The sequence below is a fragment of the Garra rufa genome, chromosome 8 (genome assembly GCF_049309525.1).
Source record: "Garra rufa chromosome 8, GarRuf1.0, whole genome shotgun sequence".
In the NCBI taxonomy this organism is placed as follows: Eukaryota; Metazoa; Chordata; class Actinopteri; order Cypriniformes; family Cyprinidae; genus Garra; species Garra rufa.
This window is the reverse complement of record NC_133368.1, coordinates 4,992,497-5,016,473: the sequence shown is the minus strand read 5'-3', so window position 1 is coordinate 5,016,473 and position 23,977 is coordinate 4,992,497. Positions and strand designations below refer to the sequence as shown.

General features: G+C 37.4%; 1 protein-coding gene across 1 annotated transcript in view; it reads left to right on the top strand.

Moving 5' to 3' along the window:
* The window catches only part of igf2bp2a (insulin-like growth factor 2 mRNA binding protein 2a), a 77,668-nt gene that overhangs the window by 26,880 nt on the left and 26,811 nt on the right, over positions 1-23,977 (top strand). The window contains exons 3-5 of the mRNA XM_073845352.1: positions 8,900-8,948; positions 10,381-10,432; positions 21,896-21,959. Coding sequence (XP_073701453.1) covers positions 8,900-8,948; positions 10,381-10,432; positions 21,896-21,959 — 165 coding nt within the window. The remainder of the gene's footprint in view (positions 1-8,899; positions 8,949-10,380; positions 10,433-21,895; positions 21,960-23,977) is intronic.

The following is a 23,977-nucleotide window of genomic DNA, read 5'->3' as shown; positions in this document are numbered from 1 at the left end:
AGGATGCTTTAAATTGATCAAAAGTGAAGTCATTTACAAAAGATTTCTATTTCAGATAAATGCTGTTCTTCTGAACTTTGTATTCATCAAAGAAACCTGAAAAAATTCTCCTCAGCTGGTTTCAACAATAATAATAATAATAAATGTTTTTGAGCAGCAAATCAGAATATTAGAATAATGTCTGAAGGATCATGTGACTGGAGTAATGATGCTAAAAAATTAATTAGGAATACATTACGTTCTAAAATATATTTAAATAGAAAACAGTCATTTTAAATAGTAACAATGTTGCAGTACTTTAGATCAAATAAATGCAGGCTTGGTGAGCAGAAGATACTCCTTTAAAAAAACATAAAAAGTTTTACTGTTCCAAAACATTTGACTGATAGTGTATATTATTCCTGTGAGGCATAGCTGAATTTTCAGCATCATCACTCCAGTCTTCAGTGCCACATCATTCTTCAGAAATCAGAAGTCTTAATTTGTGTAATAAAGTCTGATTTGGTGCTCAAGAAACATTTCTTATCATTATCACTGTTGAAAAGAGTTTTGCTGCTTAATATTTTTATGGGAACCATGATAATTATAATAATAATAATTATAACTGCCTTCATTGTCATTCTTAATCAATTTAAAGGGATAGTTCACCCAAAACTGAAAATTCTGTCATTAAATACTCACCCTAATACTCACCTGTTCACTCATCACATCAAAGATTGACACAGAAGAGAAAAAAATTGTTGGAAAAAAGTTATTTTTGTTTTCTTTGTGCACAAAAAGTATTCTCGTAGCTTCATAAAATTACAGTTGAACCACTAAAGTCCCAAGGCTAATTTGAATGATGTCCTTACTGCCTTTTTGGGCCTTGAACGTTTCAGTTGCGTTGCTGTCTATGCAGGGAAAAGCTCTCGGATTTCATCAGAAATATCTTCATTTGTGTTCTGAAGATGAACGAAGGTCTTACGGATTTGTAACATTCACTTCATGGCAAAAAAAATAATATGTATAGTGTCTGCAAGTAAAAGTTGTTTATTTGTAGTCTGGAATAATAGCATGGCTGGAGAAGCACTACAAGCACATCCGAACTACAAATGACACACCTGTCAACTCAAGTTGTGTCACAACTCTCTGCGATGGACTTCTCCAGTGTAGACGGCATCATTGATTCTAATGAGAGCAATTCAGTTTGTCAAGTGGAGCCGATCATGTCCGCTGTAGACAGTGTTATGCTGCGTTCACACCAAACGCGAATATGCGTCTAAATTCGCGCCTGCCGCGTCTAGTTATTCGCGTGACCACTTTGTGTTCATTCGCGCGTCAAGAGCGAAATCGACGCGCGTAAAAACAAAAGTTTGAAGCGAAATTTACGCGCGTCACGCGCGTCAGAGGCGAAAGTTTCAAACCCCGTTGGCGGCCATCTTTTTTACAAGATTCTGTTGTTGTTCGGTCATTTATCGAGAGAGTCACCGCTCTGTATTTGCTCTGGAGAGCAGAACAGCCGCGTACGGATCATCGTCGCCGTATTTGGGTCCACCAGACCCTTCGGAGGCGAACCCAGTTCGGCGAGTTTCATCACTTGCTCCAGGAGCTGCGCCTGGATGACGGCCGCTTTCAGCGGTACTTCCGCCTGTCCCGCGCCCAGTTCGATGACCTGCTTTCCCGCATCGGAGCGAGGGGATTTCAGGAGCGGCGGAACTTCCCTCTGTGCGTTGGAGCAGTATATGATGACAGAATTTTCATTTTAAAAGTGAACTACTCGTTTATGTCATTCCTCTTTTGATGTATAATAATTCTATAGGTCTGTGCCATTTTTTTGTTCAGGTTATTACTGTAAAATCTGTTATTTATTTTTGTTTTGATGATAAATGGAGCCAGCCTCCAAAAGTATTTAACCTGTCCTGTGATTTCTTTATTTTCCTCACACAACACTGTCCAGACACACTAAAGTATACACACTATTATAGTTATTATTGTTCTATATGTTTCATATAATTAAGATTTAGATATGGATTAAATAGCATTCAATACAAAATGAATATGTGTCATATATGTGATAAAACACTTGCATTAGAACCGCACTAGGCATTTAGTATTCATGTTTCATATTTGAATGAGTGACTCCGGGCGGGCCTGCCGCCACAGCATCAAGCAGGCTCCTGATTGGTTAACGCGGCGCGAATTGACGCAGAAGTTCAGATTTTTCAACTCGGGCGGCAGACGCGAATTCGCGTCAAACGCATGATGCACAAAAAGCACAATTCGCGCGTAACGCGCCAGACGCTCAATTCGCGCCATTCGCGCGAACTAGACGCGCGAATGAGGCGAATTCGCGTCTACCGCGCCGCGCTAAACGCCAATTCGCGCCGCAAGAACTCCAGACGCGCGTAAACGCGTCTTACCATTGACTTAACATTGAAATCACTCGCGCCAGACGCATATTCGCGTTTGGTGTGAACGCAGCATTACAGTTGGACTCCTAATTGGAAGGTCAGGATGAAAAGGTGAAGATTTGAGCTAGCTGAACGGCCATGCTCAAATGGGATATCCCAAATTGCCCCTTCTCAACAGGAGGCTTAAAAGGATTGACAGTTTGCAGGCCACAGCATTAGCCAAAGCTGAAGGGATGCGTTAAGGCCGCGGCAGTTAGAAGGCTCGAGGAAGTGTCACGGTTTACTGTACTGTGTGAGCGCTCGATTCTCACTGGAGTATTTGAAAGTGTGCTGGACAGAGGCTGAGAAAATGTGTAAAGGGCAGCTTTACACTGTATTCAGTTCACTGTAGAAGAATGAGTTTAATCTCTTTCTGTCGGGCACCGTGAAAAATGATGCTTGCCGTTTCTTTGTAGGCCTCTAGCGTGCACTGTGATCTGTCTGTTTACTCTGCGTTTGTCTTATCAAAGTCTACCTGCAAGAAGAGCCCTAATGAACTAAGAGTGAAAGTGGCTGTCTGGTTCTGCCTCTCTCTCGCGCTGCTCTTTTAAATCTCGTTCCTCTGGCCAGCTCGGTTCCACTCATTTTAATGTAGTTGTTAACAGCTTGCGGTGGAGCGGTTTGTGTGGCTTCGGTGTCAGCACGCTCACAAGCTGTTGGGTAGCATTGGACTCGACGAATGAAGGATCGCAGACACAGTCAAATCCCTCTGGTGCAAAGTAGTGAATGAGGGACCTGCTCTCCCTTTAATACTCTATTTCTCTCGCTCTCTCTCTCTCTCTCTCCCCTGAGCATGTGTCATTGGACGGTTGCCCGCAGGGAACACGGTGAGCTTGTGATTGGTTTAAAGGATTTCAGCAATTTTAGCATGCTGCAGAAAGACTTTGGTAATGATGCAGCAAGGTAATAGATTTATCAAAATACTGTGCAATAACCATATTAAAAATACTCCAGTTGGCATGCACAGTATATCTGTAACCATATCGGTATGAACCAGTTTAAAAAAATTATTTAACATTTGATATATCAACATGTATATACAGTGGGTACGGAAAGTATTCAGACCCCCTTAAATGTTTCACTCTTTGTTATATTGCAGCCATTTGCTGAAATCATTTAAGTTCATTTTTTTCCTCAATAATGTACACACAGCACCACATATTGACAGAAAAACACAGAATTGTTGACATTTTTGCAGATTCATTAAAAGAAAAACTGAAATATCACATGGTCCTAAGTATTCAGACCCTTTGCTGTGACACTCATATATTTAACTCAGGTGCTTTCCATTTCTTCTGATCATCCTTGAGATGGTTCTACACCTTCATTTGAGTCCAGCTGTGTTTGATTATACTGATTGGACTTGATTAGGAAAGCCACACACCTGTCTATATAAGACCTTACAGCTCTCAGTGCATGTCAGAGCAAATGAGAATCATGAGGTCAAAGGAACTGCCTGAAGAGCTACAATTTGTGGCCAAGGTTACAAAAAAATTTCTACTGCACTTAAGGTTCCTAAGAGCACAGTGGCCTCCATAATCCTTAAATGGAAGACGTTTGGGACGACCAGAACCCTTCCTAGAGCTGGCCGTCTGGCCAAACTGAGCTATCGGGGGAGAAGAGCCTTGGTGAGAGAGGTAAAGAAGAACCCTAAGATCACTGTGGCTGAGCTCCAGAGATGCAGTCAGGAGATGGGAGAAAGTTGTAGAAAGTCAACCATCACTGCAGCCCTCCACCGGTCGGGGCTTTATGGCAGAGTGGCCCGGCGGAAGCCTCTGCTCAGTGCAAGACACATGAAAGCCCGCATGGAGTTTGCTAAAAAACACCTGAAGGACTCGAAGATGGTGAGAAATAAGATTCTCTGGTCTGATGAGACCAAGATAAGAGAACTTTTTGGCCTTAATTCTAAACTAGGGATGGCGAAAACTAAAAAATTTCTTGACCGACCACCGAGCCTCATTAGCCGGTTGAAACCGGTTAACCGATTAGTTTAAAATATGGTACGCTATTTGAAATAACAGCCATTTCGAGCCGCGCCTGCAATTTCGCAACTCTGTCGCATCTGGCCGCGATCACACCGAACGCGTCTTTTAGTTCTAAAAACGCGAGGCGCACAGCACTGCCTTTTTTTTGGTGACTTTTAATAAAAGAGCGTGCTGCGTTTTTTTATGTTGCTAAGCAACGACCAAAACAGCTGTCCTGTCAGTCAAATCAAAGGATTATAGCGCGAGCGCTCTAAAATCTTAGTTTTATGCTGTTAAGTAAACTGTCATATTAGCAGAAACCCTAAATAATACAGCTCCGGGTTACCCACGATAGACACAAAAGGTTTCTCCTCTATTTCTTGCAGTCTCCGGACTTTTTAAGCAACCGTAAAATTCCGTCACCACAACAGAAGGCCCGCCTCTCCATTCATTCGATTGGACAATGGAAAAGAACGCGAATGACGTTGGGCGTTTTTCCGCTCAGAGTTGATTTTTTTTTCAACTTCATGCGCTCAGAGCGCTCCTGCAAAAACGCGAGGCGCAGCAGGCGGTGAAAACGCGAGGCGCCTGGGGCACATAAGCAGCGCGTAGAACGCTCACTGCCAACAGAAAACCATTCAAAAGAGGCGCCTCCAACTGCAAAAACGCGCTCGGTGTGATCGCGGCCTCACTCTGCCGCTCTGCCTCCCGCACACGCACACACACACACACACACACACACACACACACACACACACACACACACACACACACACACACACACACACACACTGCCACTCACGTCACTTTTTTAAAATCCCCTACAGCGCGAAACATGAGTCCCGCAAACGCGGCGCCGAAGAGCTTGTTGTATGTAATCGTAGGACAAATGGCTCCTTAGTTTCAAATGGTTTGGGTACAAGGTGATCGCTTTGAAAATAAAGGCGTTTGTCTAGGTTAGAAGCTCATTTGAAACATTGCCACGGCTCATTTAAGAAAATGACAGCTCCGAAGAGACGCCGCTTTAGTTGAGGTAGTGCTAACCATATTAAAGAAAGATGATGATCATCATCACCTTATCGGTTACCACTGAAATGTAGATGTAATGTATTTCCAAATCTAAGCCCATCTTATGTGGAATGTTGCCTAATAGACTGCAACATGATAAAACCAATGGATAAAACAGGCACCTTCAGAATGCGTAAAAGACGCACCGGCACTTTTTTTTTAACCGACTACCGACAACTTTGACCGGTTAACGTTGATACGGTCAACCACCGGTCAAACGGTCATCGGTTAACATCCCTATTCTAAACGGTATGTGTGGAGAAAACCAGGCACTGCTCATCACCTGTCCAATACTGTCCCAACAGTGAAGCATGGTGGTGGCAGCATCATGCTGTGGGGGTGTTTTTCAGCTGCAGGGACAGGACGACTGGTTGCAATCGAGGGAAAGATGAATGCGGCCAAGTACAGGGATATCCTGGACGAAAACTTTCTCCAGAGTGCTCAGGACCTCAGACTGGGCCGAAGGTTTACCTTCCAACAAGACAATGACCCTAAGCACACAGCTAAAAGAACGAAGGAGTGGCTTCACAACAACTCCGTGACTGTTCTTGAATGGCCCAGCCAGAGCCCTGACTTAAACCCAGTTGAGCATCTCTGGAGAGACCTAAAAATGGCTGTCCACCAATGTTTACCATCCAACCTGACAGAACTGGAGAGGATCTGCAAGGAGGAATGGTAGAGGATCCCCAAATCCAGGTGTGAAAAACTTGTTGCATCTTTCCCCAAAAGACTCATGGCTGTATTAGATCAAAAGGGTGCTTCTACTGAGCAAAGGGTCTGAATACTTAGGACCATGTGATATTTCAGTTTTTCTTTTTAATGAATCTGCAAAAATGTCAACAATTCTGTGTTTTTCTGTCAATATGGGGCGCTGTGTGTACATTAATGAGCAAAAAAATTAACTTAAATGATTTCAGCAAATGGCTGCAATATAACAAAAAGTGAAACATTTAAGGGGGTCTGAATACTTTCCGTACCCACTGTATTTGCTTTGCAATAGCTTATAAGAGCTTTTGTCAATCAAAGGAACCAGCATTTCAATTAAATATTAAAAATATTACAAGGCATGTTTTTCACATTTACCACAAAAATAAACAATATTTAATCATTTTCACTGATATCTTTATACCAATATCACACTATACAGCAGTTTGTTTGTTTTTTGTACTAAAACATTTTAAAATGAACTATACAACTTTGGTAATGACTTAATATGCAGCAAGGTAATAGATTTATCAAAATACTGTGCAATAATTATTATTAAAAATAATTGCCATCTGTCTGATTAGGTGGAAATTGGAAGTCGATGATATCTTATTTTCTTAATTTCATACTGTACACACTGTATGTGTTTTCTTGTAGAATAAAGAAATACTTTAAAAGTAGAGTTATCAATAATTTCTGTTGAATTATGCATCATGTTTTGATGTCTGATGTTACAAGGTTTTAGCGTGAATAGCTAAAACACAATGATTAATAAATCATAAGTAGTTATATATGACTTGGGATGAAGACAGATGGGAGATACCCTACCAGTCATAAGTTTTTGATGGTTTTAAAAGTCTATTCTGCTCACCAAGCCTGCATTTATTTGATCCAAAGTACAGCAAAACAGTACAATTTTAAAATATTTTTACTATTTAAAATACTGTTTTCTATTTGAATATATTTTAAAATGTAATTTATTCCTGTGATTTAAAAGCTGAATTTTTAGCATCATTACTCACCTGCTCTTTTAGAAATCAGTCTAATATTCTGATTTCTGCTATATTTTTCAGGTTTCTTTACAAAAAAAATATTGAGTTCAGAAGAACATCATTTATCTGAGATAGAAATAGTTTTAAACATTATTTGTCATCACTTTTAATCAATTTAAAGCAAATTTATACTGACTCCAAGCTTTTGAATGGTATAGTATATAATGTGGTGTATATTGTTACAAAAAAAGTTAATTCAAGATGAATGCTGATCTTTGGATCTTTCTTTTTGTCAAAAAATCTGAGTCCTGAAAAAATGTACTCAACTGGTTTAAATATTGATAATAATAATAATAAAAATGTTTCTTGAACAGCAAATCATCATATTAGAGTGATTTCTGAAGAATCATGTGACACTGAAGACTGCAGTAATGTTGCTGAAAATGTGGCTTTGATCACAAGAATAAATTACATTTTAAAATATATTCAAATAAAAACTATTATTTTAAATAGTAAAAATATTAAAAAATGTTACTGTTTTTGCTGTACTTTAATCAAATAAAGAAAAAAAATCTTACTGTTCAAAAACTTCTGTAGTGTACTTAAAAAAATTATAATATCATAATATTCGATGTACAGGTATATTTGGTCTGCAATAGGTTATAGGAGTAATTTCAACTTAATATTAAAAATATTACAAGGCATGTTTTTCACATGTTTAACACAGAAATTAACAATATTTAATCATTTTCATGTATATACTGTATACCAATATTACAAAACATAGCAACATTTTTACTAGAACATTTGTGACCCTGGATGACAAAACCACTTATAAGTAGCACAGGTAGCCATAGCCAACAATACATTGTATGGGCAAAGTTATCGATTTTTTTATGCCAAAAATCATTAGGATATTAAGTAAAGATCATGTTCCATGAAGATATTTTGTGAATTTCCTACCATAAATATATTAAAATGTAATTTTTGATTTGTAATATGCATTGCTAAGAACTATATTTTGACAATTTTAAAGGTGATTTTCTCAAATAGTATCCTATTTTGTATATTGTCCCGTCCTAACACACCGTACATCAATATAAAGCTTATTTTTTCAGATCATGTATAAATCTCAATTTCAAAAAAATTGACCCTTATGACAGGTTCAGAATCATTGAATCAGAGTTTAGAATTTATTCACAAAAATTAAAGTCTGTGTAAAGCAATATTAAATATGTGTACTGAGTATGTCACACCACAGAAAATTCAAATGACTAAAAACCAGCAAATGTAAATAAAATAAGTTCTCAAAATCATATAAAAATAAGCAGTATTCTCTGTTCTTAAATGCTGGGGCCGTGTCCGCTCCGCTGTAGACACCCACTTGCGAGAAAGCTGCCGCCGCTCTCAACTGTCAAATACAAATACATTTAAATTAGTACACAGTATAGTTTAGTCTTTATAAAGTGTTTTCAGCAATACATTTCTAACATTTATAATGTGTTTAGAAACAATTCTCTGAATTGACTTTACACAGACTTCAACAGACAGCTGAAGGTATAGCTTGTTGACTGAGCAACTGAAGTTTTATAAGTATTTTGTCTCAGTCTGTTTCTTTAGTTTCTGTTAGATCTGATCTGTGTGTTTTCACGCTGTAGCATCTATGCTGAAGACTGCTGCGCTTCTCTCTTTCACTTTCTTTTTTGTCTCACTGTCTCTCTCTTTCTTTCTGTGTCCGCAGGAGTCGGAAGATTCAGATCCGGAACATTCCTCCTCATCTCCAGTGGGAGGTGAGTGTGTAACCGCTCGGGCAGAGAAAGCAGTGTGTGTGTGGTCAAGACTCTGTCTGTCTCCTCTGGGCTGCAGCGCTTCTTTCTCTAACTCACGGTGCATTAGGGATACACAAGTACACTTCCTCTGCAGTCCATTTGAGTCTGTCTGGAGAGAGTTCAGCCCTGGTGACCCGATTGTAAATCCTGATGACATCATCACAGTGAGCGCTGGCACATTTGCACGCTCTCACACTCTTGTGCATGTATTTTGGACACTGCCTCTGTAATACTCCTGCAAGCTTAGTGATTCACTGTGTAAAAATTGATGTGTTTATTCAATATCATTCCAAGCAATTACTAATCACACAAGAGGCTGTCTTGGTGACATTTGCACACTAGATTTGAATCTGAGCATGAACAGGCACTTGACACAAGCTTTGGGAGAACTGAAGAATATCATTGGATTAAAAAATTCTCATCGTCTCAACCAAAGATATCAAATGATTTGAAATATACACTGCCATTCAAAAGTTTGGTATCAGTAAGATTTTTGTTTTTTAAAGAAGTCTCTTATACTTATCAAAGTTCCATTTGTTTGATCAAAGTGATATTGTGAAATATTAATTCAATTTAAAATAAAAAAATTCTATTTTAATATACTTTATAATATAATTTATTTCTGTAATGTAAAGCTGAGTTTTCATTAGTCTTCAGTGTCACACGATCCTTCAGAAATCATTCTAATATGCTGATTTATCATCATTGTTGGAAACAGTTTTTTAAAGAACAGCATTGATTCAAAATTGTTTTTTTAGACAATATAAGTCTTTACTATCACTTTTGATCAATTTAACACATCTTTGCTGAATAAAAGTATCAATTTCTTTCAAAAAAAAAGAAAGACAAAAGAAAGAAAAAATGTACTGACCCCAAACTTTTAATGGTAGAGTATATTCTTACAAAATATTGATAACAAATCAGCATATTAGAATAATTTCTAAAGGGGCATGTGGCACTGAAGACTGAAGTAATGATGCTGAAAATTGAGCTTTGCATTACAGGAATAAATTATATTTTAAAGTATATTAAAAATAGAAAACCACTATTTTAAATTACAATAATATTTCACAATATTACTGTTTGTGTATTTTTAATCAAATAAACACAGCCTTTATGAGCAGAAAAGGCTTCTTTCAGAAACATTAAAAACCTTACTGCCACCAAACTTTTCAATAGTAGTGGTATTTATACTTTGTGTTAGACAGAATAATAATAGCATACGGAGTTTAATATTTGACATAATGGTGAGTATAATGATGGCATTTTTGTTTTGGGGTGAGCTATTCATTTTATTTTCCAACTCTCCTATTTTCTGGTATTCAATTTAAAAGCACTTAATGATATGTTTTGCTGTTTGTGTTTGTAACTGTTTGTTCTTTTCTCATTGCAGGTTTTGGACAGCCTGTTAGCACAGTATGGTACTGTAGAAAATGTGGAACAAGGTAAAGGAGTTTCCATAGTCTAACGTGACTAGACTTGCATATAATAAGTTTTGATTTTGGGTAGTTGACATTTTAATCAGTGCCTTATGGTATGACTTGTTAATTCCATCTATTTACCCTTTTATGAAATACAGTCAAAGCAAAATTTATTCAGACACCTTTAAAATTTCTCACATTATCACAGTTTATTCGCTATAGTATAGAAAATGGTAAAAAAAATATGACAAGAACTCAAGAGTTAAACTCTGTCAGAACCACTGTCAGATAACTTTGATAAAAAGGTATGTAACAAAACATGGTCAGGTCAAAGTGTCAAATCAAAATTTTGTCCCAGTTTTACTGGTAGTCCACTGTATGAAGAAATGTTGGGAATGTCACAGTTTACATCATTTTGCTATCCTCACTTACATAAACTTACATGAACTATAGTGTCAACAATTATATCTGGTGGCTGAATAATTTTGGTTTGACTATATTTGTGAAATTTTCTCTTGGGGACTTCGTTGTATAGCACATGTGCTGATGTACCCCTCTGCATGAGTCTAAATTGCTAACAGGCTGTGGACAACAGAGACAATGTGTGCCTATAGATCACACGTTATCAAAAATTAAATCACATCAACACATGCTGCCAGTGGAGACATCTCAGTTTTGAGGTTCTGTAATTGTCTTTCCCAAATGAGAGAGCGCGTGAGAGGGAAGGCGCACAGACAGGGCAACTGAGTGTGAATGAGAGGAAGTCACAGACAGACAGTGCATGAGAGAGGGATGAACTCTGCTCTGGTTAAAATGAGCAGTGTGGCAGAGGGACAGTGTGTGGATTAAAGTGGGAGAGAGTGGCCAGGCACCAGCTGTAATGTGCGTGTTTTCAGAGAGGTGCGGCGTAGTAATTGGGAGGTAAATGTAGGCGCCTGCGGTCTCTCTCTCACTCACAGCAGAGAGAGATTGCGTTTACACCTGACTTTAACATGCGTCTCCTGTGGCCACTTGGGATTCTGATTTAGTGACTAAACATCATTTATTTTATCAATCTGTTAACTTCGGATGCAAAACTCACTTTTACATGTTGTTTGAACATTAATGTGTGTTGGCAGTTTGTGTACACAACCACCCTACAATGATAAAAATCCACCCAGTGGTATTTTTTTAATCTTTAAAAGTAATATCCCCTTTTTAAAATCGGGTCATTCTCAGCTTCTTGTCGGTGTGATGATGCACTGACAGAGACTGCTCCCACGATAGTTGATTGACAGCGTCTTACCTTAGACCGGCCCTCATCGAGCTGAAACAGTCCGACTCTGATCGCCATTGTGTGACTCAGGTGCAGGGGAAGACAAGAATGTCTCCGATTGAGCGATTGAGGTGTTCTGTTGTTGGATGTAATAATGAACATAGCAGTAGTCATTTACTCCCGACATCTGTTGAAGTTTTGCAGCTAAACACAGCTGAAGTAAACATTACGGCTCATCATCGCAGACAGAGAGGGGCGGGGCGAGCAGAGCTCATTAGCATTTAAAGGAACATGCAACAGAACAGCTCACTCCAAAAGGGGCTGATTTGGACAAGGTTGAAAGAGTGTTTTTTACACTACCATTGAGAAATTTTAACCAAAGTATGTTATAGACTTCTCATTAGGACCCAAAAGAATCATGTCAACTTGTGGAAATTGGGCATCCGATGACCCCTTTAAGGTTGTTACAGTGGTGCTTGACATGACCTGTCACTGTATGCTGATATCAGATGTAAACACCTGTTCATGATCCAGACAAAAATACCGTCATCTTAGTAAACGTGTAAGTTATATTCAGAATGAGATTTCCTAGAAGTGTTTAAAGGACTTTAAAGGTCAACTGAAGTTAGGGCTGGGCAATATGGCCAAAAAATAAAATCCCAGATTTTTTCACAAAAAATCTGATTTACGATTTAAATCGATTTTTTACCCCCTACTACATTCAGCATGTAAATAAACCCCAGCTTTTCCACAATATATATGGGCACCATATATTTTGCAATATACATTGCAACTGCACCAGTGATCGCTTTCCACCAGGCCCCATTCTTATCATACCGGACACAGTAAATGTTTGTAAGACAAATAAATATGAAAATATATATTTTCAAGCTTTTCTCTTGCAGTTATATCGTATATAAAAATAAAACATTTTGAATACAGAAATATTAAATGATTTAAATAACTGAAACGATCTGCCAGCAGGTGGCGGCAAAACACTGATTTAATTACTGAATCATATCATTCATTTGATTCGTTCGAACCGCTGGTTCATTCAGAATAAGGCACGTTACTGTCTTAATGAATGGGAAATTGAATCATTTCACTTGATTCGTTTAAAAACGCACGTTCATTCATAAACGAAACACCGCTGTGTTTGAGTGGAGATGCACAGCGGCTCAGATGTGACTTGTTTGACTACTTTTAACGACGAAATAGAGGAAAATCATGCAATTGTGTTATAGTCAGACAATGTAAGTCACTTAATAATAACTTCTTGTTTATTTAACTGTTGTATTAAATAAATATATCATTTACAAACTCCCTTAAAAATTATTAAAAGCTGTCACTCATCTTGGTTTGCAATATCACAAAGCTCTATTAAATCAATGACGCTCGCTATACTGTACAGTCAATCTCTTATTTACACTCTCTCTACACTTTGTTTATGAAAGGATTTGTGAGATATGTCCGTGATACATTACTCTAAGCTGCAAAAACACGTAAAAACCTTTGAAGCTCCCCTGAGCGCAAACACAAATATGCTGACTGGGTCCGGCTAATCATACCCCCTTAGGGGCTCGCGTTATTTGTCTTCCGTGCCTTTCTGAATACAAATATATTAGTGTATTTCTAATATTGTAAATTCGCGGGGGGAGGGCTGAGCCCATTCGGAACTGCTGGAGCCCAGAGAGGAGCGTCGATGGATATTAAAGAGAAAACCGATTTTCATTCAAACAAATCGATGTAAACTACAGTCGTGGCCAAAAGTTTTGAGAATTACATAAATATTGGAAATTGGAAAAGTTGCTGCTTAAGTTTTTATAATAGCAATTTGCATATACTCCAGAATGTTATGAAGAGTGATCAGATGAATTGCATAGTCCTTCTTTGCCATGAAAATTAACTTAATCCCGAAAAAAACTTTCCACTGCATTGTTAAGAAGGCTTCAGGGCGTCCAAGAAAGTCCAGCAAGCGCCAGGATGGTCTCCTAAAGAGGATTCAGCTGCGGGATCGGAGTGCCACCAGTGCAGAGCTTGCTCCGGAATGGCAGCAGGCAGGTGTGAGCGCATCTGAACACACAGTGAGGCCAAGACTTTTGGAAGATGGCCTGGTGTCAAGAAGGGCAGCAAAGAAGCCACTTCTCTCCAAAAAAACCATCAGGGACAGATTGATCTTCTGCAAAAAGTATTGCGAATGGACTGCTGAGGACTGGGACAAAGTCATATTCTCTGATGAAGCCTCTTTCTGATTGTTTGGGGCATCTGGAAAAAGGCTTGTCCGGAGAAGAAAAGGTGAGCGCTACCATCAGTCCTGTGTCATGCCAACAGTAAAGCATCCATGGGTCCATGGCCTGGAAACTCCCCAGATCTTAATCCCATTGAGAGCTTGTGGTCAATCCTCAAGAGGCGGGTGGACAAACAAAAACCCACTAATTCTGACAAACTCCAAGAAGTGATTATGAAAGAATGGGTTGCTATCAGTCAGGATTTGGCCCAGAAGTTGATTGAGAGCATGCCCAGTCGAATTGCAGAGGTCCTGAAAAAGAAGGGCCAACACTGCAAATACTGACTCTTTGCATAAATGTCATGTAATTGTCGATAAAAGCCTTTGAAACGTATGAAGTGCTTGTAATTATATTTCAGTACATCACAGAAACAACTGAAACAAAGATCTAAAAGCAGTTGAGAAGCAAACTTTGTGAAAACTAATATTTGTGTCATTCTCAAAACTTTTGGCCACGACTGTACACATTCGAGTTAATCGATAAATTCAATTTATCGCCCAGCCCTAACTGAAGTACTTTGAAACACGTGGCGTTATTCTATGTGTTGACGTTAGAGGTCGACCGATATTGGTTTTTACCAATACCGATAGCTAGGTTGGACCACGCTGGCCGATACCGATTAATTAACCGATAGTTTTTGAAAATGGATATTGAAGGCCAACTAAAATAGTGCTCTACTATTTAAAAAAATAAATACTAAACCATACTTTGTAAATGAATAAAAATATTAATATTAATTATAAATTGATCATTAAAGTTATTTCATAGTTCATTAATGTTAACAAAATGAACTTCGAAATTTAACAATATATCAGTAAATGTTGAAATTAACACTCTAACAAGGAACAACACTTCTATTCTACAGCTTTCATCAATCTTAGTTGATGTTACAAAAGGGCTCATTGTAAAGGGGTGGGAATCTTTAAATTTTAACATTTTTTTATTATATAAGCAGGCTGCTTTTTAAAATAATTACTTATTTAAAATTAGTGTTCTTTAAGTGTTGGCAAGTTTACAGAAATAGTTTTTTTCTTTTTCGTTTGATTATTACTGATGAGATCAGGCAGAGGCAGCTTTAACAGGCTGCATTCAAACGAATGCACAGATCAATTTCGATGTATCAGATGTTTTGTCCTGCTCTGAAAACATAACTGACTGTGTGTACATCAGTTTCGTATAAAAGTATTTGAAAATCCAAGTGCATTTAACTGCATCTGCAATCAAGCTTTTTAGGACGAACAAACACAAAGAGCAATTGAAAGTCTGTCAGTGCATCTAGTAGTACTGCATTATAAACGGCAGAAATGAAGGCACATGTAAAGTCAAAAACTGCGATTGATAGCTCACACTGTCAAACAATACACTTAACTCACTGTGGAAATTCTGTGCAATGAAGCCAGCCGCGTTTCTGGCGCGCACGCGTGCCATATGCGGGAAAAACACACGCTCATTGAAGAGAGGATTGAGGTGCGTCGGAGAATCTATTTTTCACCCACCCTTTAATGAAACCGAACAAAAGTGCAGCGCTGTGTTGCGCGGACAACTTGCAGGTATCACACACACACAGGACGCGTTGTATAGTTAAAGCATAAATCTAAAACCGTTTATTTAATCACCAAACGGGCAAATGTTTACTTCAAGAATGATCAAAAAAGCGGCAAAGGTTAGTTTAAACATGAAACGGAAAGAGAAAGTGCAATCTATATTGCAGCCATTTCAGAAACAATTTCTTTTCTGTTTTACATTTATGTTAAAATATTATTTGTTTTTGTTTTGTTTCAGTTTAATATGTTAATTACGAAAGAAGTTTGTGTAATTTGTAAATGTCATAAAGGACGTGGTATGAATTGGACGGCAATACGCCAGGAGAATTGGAGAGGGTCAGACACAATTTTTGACAACTTCGTACGTTTTTATTTGTGGAAAATCCCTTCTTTAACGAATTTCGTTTTGTATTATTTTTATCTTAATTTTTAATAGATATTTTTGTTGATCAGTTATTAAAATCAAATAGGAACAGGAAAATGGCATTGTGAAATAAAGTGCGTAACAAGATGCAAACTCACCATGCTTTAACGGCCTGAAGAAAAGGCTAAAACATAAATTATAGCTCTGTATTAAGCATACAGACTTAATTAGAGCTACAGAAATACAAATAGTTTGCTTAAATGCACAATACTCAATTTTCCAGCACAGGGTCAAGTCTTTATGAACGATGTAGGAAAGATGTGTAATGTAAAACTATGGCGCGCTGTGACTGAGTTTGTCGGCTGAATGAACACAGTTTGCTTTCTCATGTCTTTACACCTGCAACTTTGCTGGCTAAGAATATAAACAGCTGGATATAAATCAATACAAATATATGGTAACAATCCTGGCATTAAACATTGGTCTAGGGCTTAACCTCTCATACTCCATGACAGCGGAGCGTGAGCCGCTTCAGCAAAGAATGCAACCCGGAAAAACTATCGGTAAGGATTTTTGCCGATAACCGATAGTTCGGCCAATCAACTATCGGTGCCGATTAATCGGCAAAACCGATACATCGGTCGACCTCTAGTTGACGTAATTTCAAATGAAACAGAAAGACATTCTTTTTAAAATAGCCAATAGCGTTTTGTTTATATCACAGCTTGGGCCAAAGCCACTGAGCTCAGTAAAGCCGCATTTAACAGCCACAATCTCATCCATATCGCTATAAAATATAGCATTCTGTGTAGAGTCCAATACATTTTATGGTATGCGCTGACTTGCATATTTGATCCGCTCTGTGCTATGGTGTCTCTGGACCAGAGCAGACTTTGCGCGTTGCGGCAGTTCGCGTGAAACCAGACTTCTTTTGCCTCAATGGAGTACGTAGCACAGTGCTCATTCAGTAAATGCACAACTAAACAGATGAGTTTTGAGTCTGCATTTAAATGTGGCTAATGTATTAGCACATCTGATCTCTTCTGGAAGCTGGTTCCAACTGCGGGCGGCATAATAGCTAAAAGCGGATTCCCCTTGTTTTGTGTGAACCCTTGATATTACTAACTGACTCGATCCTAGTGATCTGAGTTGTCTGTTGGGTTTGTATTCAGTGAGCATATCTGCAATATATTAGATTAGATTGTAGAGAGCATATGATTCGATAGAAAGTTTGATGAGAAGCTGAAGTGCAGGGTGATGTCATCAAAATCGTTGATCCATATTGGTGGAAGTTAGAGAATGAGTATATCTTGTAAAAACTGCCATGTGGTATAACAATCAATTAAAAAGTATTGTTCTAAAACCTTGAGTATGTGTAAGTGACATCATGTTTTACAAATTGAGTTTTGTTGATGAATTGTTTTATTTGAATTACTAGTTATGGGGGAGATACAGCTTAATTAGGCCTAACCTTGATGTAGAAAGTTAAATGATTGGATAATTAGTCATATTTGATATAACAATCAAATAATAATAAGCAGGGAAGCGATTAATTTTTTTTAAATAATTAATTTATAATGTATGTGGAAAAAAAGATTGTGCTAAAGTACTTACAATTAATTTAATGAATAAAATAATTACTAATCAGGGTTTTATTTTAAGGAGTTCAGGAATTTCTTTAATGAGTTTTTCTTCAATGTGTTATAAACATAGTCAATCACTCACACATTTTTGACTATCCACCTTATTCTTCGACACAGAAGTAAACCAATGGGTGAGACTTCTGGTTCGTTAGCTGTTATAGGGAAATAACTAGAAGAATAACAGCGTGTAGTACACAGTAAAACTACTGTACTGTTACTACAAACCAGTGTGTTCATAATTAAGATCATACATTAAAACAATATGGTAAGACACACCAATTTGCAATATCAAGCAGCAAAACGATCTGTTTTTACAGCTAAAAATATCTGGATGCAGATCAGACTTGAAACCAGACCCATAAAATTTACAAATGGCTGCACCTGCTCTTTCGGGAAGAAAAAGGTGGATACCTTTATTTCAGTTCAGAAATGAAATGAACATTTTTATTATCAGGGGTGCACAATACATTTTCAGTCTGAACTGTTTGCACCGGTGAGACTCATTAAATATAACTATAAAAATAAAATAATTAAAAATAATGATAATAGTATTATTTCATTTTATTTATTTATTTTCCCTAAAATAATAAGCAAAATGATAGTGTGATAATACTATTATATGATAAAAATAAAAAGTGAGTATTAAATAAAAATACAAATATTTTATAGTACACTTTAAATATAATGTTAATATTTACATTTTAAATCAATTTAATATATGAATTTACAGCATTTTCAAACGTAAAATCATCGAACTTTTATTTTGGCGGGTTGCTGCTGGTTTTGGCGCTGCCCAGAGCCATACAGAGAGATGTATGTATCTCTCTGCATGGCTCTGGCGCTGCCGAGTGAAGAACGTAAATGAAGCGCGTCAGTCAGTGAAATATCGCAGTTTTATATTTTCCGTTTGAATTTAAATCCAATACAGTAAGTAAGTTGATCGACGGTGATATCGTACATTAACAACTGTCATCCGTGAGCGGTCTTAACTTATTTGACGTTACACAGCGCATTTTTTTATATTTTGGTCACTTATGTGCTCCCCTGAGACTTCCGGTTTATTAACCGATATAGAGAAATAATTAGAAGAATAACAATGTGCAGTAAATGGTTAAACAGTTTGAACTACAAACCACTGGGTTCGTAATTAAGATAATACATTAAAATAATATGCTAACGCCGGTTTCACACTGCACGCGTAAGCAGGACGTAAGCAGCGCGTGCACAGCGCGTAAGCAGAGCAGAAGCAGCGCGCATCCATTGGGCTTTCACACTGGCAGCGTTTGTCGCGCGCAGCTGAACCGCAGCTTGTGTACTGCAAATATAGACGAGTATCGTTCATTCGGTCCCACATTTCAGGTGTTCTCCGACAACTGTATGTCATGTGCATTGAATTGTGATATGGTTGTATGTTGTAGATTAAGTAGAAAATGAGAAACGCTAAAATATTGAATATATTTTTAGACAAAGATATTAAAGGTCTTAATGATTACCAGTTTGGTTTAAGATAATTAAAAGCAACAGTTTTTCAATAACGAAAAGAATATGTAAAAGTATGATATTTGGGGTACTAATCGCCCCGGCTGTTGAGGCTAAAGGCACAATAATTTACAAGATAAGTAATAGATGACTGACTTTTACATTTGTTGACTCATGGTATATATCATATTTTTTATGGTGGTTGTCCAACTTTGAGATAATGAAACCATCATATTTAAAAACATGATAAGACATATCATAATAAAATTTTAATTTGTTGTTACTACTGTAAATCTATATAAAATTATTATAGGATCTCCTTCAATATTTTCAGAATCTTCACTTTTAAAAACGATTTTGTTTCTGTATTTTAAAATATGTTTTATATTAACATTTTAATGGCAGTAGTATGAATTTATTTATTCTTGTATATATCAAAACAAGCAGAAAATAGTACAAACTTTGGTAAAGTGATTGTTTTGAACAAGTAGGCTAACTAGACATTATTTACAAAAAAAAACATTATTTTACTGGTGAGCCTTTTAAACCGTGATTGTGTTACATGTGATACATGATTTTATGGTGAAATTGTTATTTTTCGTGTTAATCAGGCCAGTTTTGATCAAGATCGATGCACTGTGGCTTTAATCCAGCGTAAGCGGCGCAGCAAAAATAGACTCGGCGCCAAAACGATCGCGGCACTGACGCGGTTGTGGCTAGAGGGTATACATCTCAGACCGGAAACTAACACAGTGTGATCAGGACCCGACGCGAAGCGTTAATGTGTGTCACGTTACATGATTTAGCTGATTTGCATGTGAAATCAGGCTTTTATGGAGGAGCGAAAGCGCACCAGTGGAAAGGGGCGCAATAATCATCTCATTTCGATTACTGCATTTTCATGATCGTTTGAAGGAGAAATCGAAATCGAAACCAAATTTCGATTAATTGAACAGCCCTAATGTCAGTCAATCAATACATACAATAGTTTGAATACACCTTTTCAGCCTACCTTATTTTTCCTGTAAGAGTTACATTTTATGGGTCCTGCATCCTGTCTGTGTCCAGCTATTTTTAGCTGTACAAAAGAGCTCGTTTTGCTGCTTGATATAGCAAATTGTCTTACGCCGGTTTCACACTGCACGCGTAAGCAGGGCGTAAGCAGCGCGTATTTTTTTCGGCGCCCATGTTAACAGATTAGAGCATTCACACCGCACGCAGGGACGGCGCGGCAGCGCGTAGCAGGAGCAGAGCAGAAGCGTCTGTCGGGGCTTATTTCTGCGATAACTACCGGCTGCCTGTACATTATCCCTTACACATGACAAATGAGGTAATAATCAATATTTCAGAATAATTCAAACTCGGATATTGGTGTGTGATATCTGAGTTTTAATTATTTGACTACAAATCTCACCTCATCTTTCCTCCCAGTGATTCTTTCCAGGATAAACTGAGATGCCCCCAAGCTGGCTTCTTAAAACTGACTAAATATTTAAAAAGAGCCAAAAGAGCCGTTCTTTTGAACGGCTCTTTGAAAGGAACGGATCACAAAGATCCGGATCCCCTCAAAGAGCCATAAATCCCATAACTAATTGGACCCGTGTGGTACAGCGGCAACACATAATATTCCTTCTGCCGTCTCTGTGCCTAATATGAATAAAACGTAAAAATACAAAGAGAAAAATCACTCACTGCTCTTGAATGAAGGACGTTTGTAGTTTTATTAAGAAACAAAGTATGTTTAACTATTACAGTGAAGACCCTGTTTTATTTACATTCAAATAATTACATAACATTTCTGTAGTATTTTTAGACTACTTTAGATTTGCATACAAATATTCAGTATTTTTTTTAAAATCTTTTTTCTCCCTGTATTGCTACCTTTAAATTAATCACTATATAGAGTTTTGGACCCTGTCATAATCGTTTAAATAATCGTGATTACAATATTGACCAAAATAATCGTGATTATGATTTTTGCCAAAATCGAGCAGGCCTAACTGACATATAATTGTCTCAAAAATCACAGAATTTCCAATCCAGTCTAAATCGGTTAATGAAATTACAGACTATAGTAACTGTAACTCCAGCATTGTTTAGAAAGCTAATCCCATCTAAATAATGCTGTTGTGTGACTTGTGGGCTCATCTGATGAAATAAATATGTTCATGTTGGCATGACGTAAGGGAAGCGCTTCTTCTGGTCGTTTTTTCTCAGCGCTTAATGCGTGATCTGTCTTCGTTGGTGACACTCATTGGTTGTGAGATTGATTGATCGCTTGAGCTGTCTTAAAGCGAGGCTTTGTGGTTCTCTTCATGTGTGAAGCTCTGGATTTCTGCCCAGCCGTCCCACTCAACTTCTTCCAGACAGACTGTCTGGTCCTCTAGGCACACAACTCCATCTAATCAATAAAAAGGCAGGCTTTCCTTTTTAAAAATTCCATACACATTGTCTCTGCAGTGGCTTCTGTCTGTAATTATTGAAATGACCCAGGAGGAATTCTTGTAACGTGGCACAACCTTCATTTAGCCCCATTTCACACTCTTCAGAGAATATAATACAGCTTGACCTTTCGAGGTCCGGATCTGGACGCAGGTGCTATAGTTAGCTGTTGGACGTGTGTAGCTGCATGAACTCCTGAAGTGGAGGTCTTTTTCTCATTGTGTGTGTATTTCAATGATACGCAGGGCTTTGATCTATGCACGTCAGGGTTGTTTTGTGCCTGTCCTGTGAAGTACACATCTGGCCATGGCACAGTAATCCTTAGTTGATATGCAGACACTGAGACACACAAGTGGCTCTTCACTGCACTAGTGTAAAACTGCGTTTGTTTGTCTGCATGGCATGCAGCTAATACAAAACAATATGACTGAGCTCCTTGTTTCTAACTCATATTTTCTCTCTCTTTTTGCAGTTAACACTGATACAGAAACAGCAGTGGTGAATGTGACATATTCAACAAAAGAAGAGGCTAAAATGTAAGAATCTAAGTTTGAAGTTTTTTTTTTTTTTAGGGATGGACATAGGGGTGTGCGATATGACGATTTTTGATCGTGGACGATTAAAATGTCTCCACGATCTGCTTTTGAATAAATATCGTAGTATCGTGCTACAGTGTGTCTCCGTCTTAATATAGTCTACATTCACTCACGGGACACTGCACTTATTCATATTCGCGATCACAAAAGTACATTATTTGAATGTGCTTCAAAGCAGGGACGGATTATGGGTCGTGTGGGCCCCTCCCCCTCCCCCTCCCCCTCCCCCTCCCTATGACATGTATAAAATCTGACGATGCGGTCAAAATAATATGTGCTGTGAATTTCTTGCCAACTAGAGCCACGGCGGGCAAATGATAAATGAAACCTTTTGTCCTACCTTAAAACTTCGTAGCTACAGTTAATGTTGTCGTTAGCTGTGTGCAGAGGTGGGTATAACGAATTACATTTACTTCGTTACATATACTTGAGTAGATTTTTGGGGTAACTAGTACTTTTAGAGTATATTTAAAGATAGGTACTTTTACTCTTACTCAAGTACATTTATAGTGAAAAAACTTTACTTTTACTTTGCTACATTTGATGCAGTTCCTCCATTACTGTCCTCAGAAACTGTCGTTGGAATCTTCATTTCATGTCTGATGAAACTGCGTTAATGCTGCTTTGTATTCAGCTGTTACTATGGAAACCGTAATATTTCAGCGCTCCTAAAGCGCCCCCTCGTGACCGAGAATTAATTTTTCATTTCCAATACATTTTTTCAGCTGTTTATGGTCAAATGATTGCAATTATCGACCCATGTTTCTATGCAGCAAACACAGAGTTGTAAATGTAAAAAGTTAAGTGCCTTCTAAAAATCTAAACAAGTACAGTAATATTTTAAATAAATATAATAAATTATATACTCAATTTATCCCTTTTAATGTTATAAAGGATGAAATGCCATAGTGTAACATATTTTGTTTTTGTGTGAAACTGTATCTGAATTTTAAATCATGCCATTTTATGGCTTAATATTCCACTTCACATTGTCCAGTCCCATTACCGTTTATTTTATTTGTGCAGATCTGAGAAAGGGGTATGACTTGCTTTAAATTAATATAAAAAAAAAATGTACAGATACACTAAATGAAATAAATATAATTAAATAAAATTACTTCCTTGATATTTGTTTACATTTGTGTATTACATTTTTTTTTAAATTAGACTCCTATCTGATTTTCACACCTTACTTCAGCCTATATTTTCAAGGAGAGGTGTGTGGAAGCTTTCCAAACAGTTTGAAATTCAGGGTTTTCACTTCATATCAATCAGATCAGAAGTAACTAGTAACTAGCTACTTGAGTACTTTTTCCATCGGATACTTTTTTACTCTTACTCAAGTAACTATTAAGATTGTTACTTTTACTCTTACTTGAGTAAATATTTCCATGAGTACTTGTTCTTTTACTTGAGTACAAATTTGGGGTACTCTACCCACCTCTGGCTGTGTGATCCTTTTGTCTTCTTGCCGGCTCATGATAGTCTTTATCAGTTTAAATTTGCGATTGTAGATCTAATTTTATTACATTACTTTTCGTTCTTTTACTTTATGCCATATAGATTTAGGAGGGCAAGCATACTATAAAACAGATTGAAAAAAAAAAAAAGAAAAAAAAAAACGTTGCGCCACGACAAGAAAAACATATCCATGATTTCAATTTGGGAATGCCCACTAGAAACGTCTACCGCACACCCATATAATTCTTTTCTTTTTTCATTTAAATTGCTTAATTTTCTGTCAAATCCGTGTGCATTTGCTATTACTGACCAATTGGGCTTAAATTAACAATACCCTTTTTTAAAAGCATGGCTTTTCTTCCCTTAACAACCGTTGGCATGGGTAAACAAAATAAACTAAGCAATATGATCTAGGTTATTTTGCTGATAAAATCGGCAATGTATTTGGTACAATAACGTGGATTAAAATTGCATTAAAACAATGTATTGTATGCAGA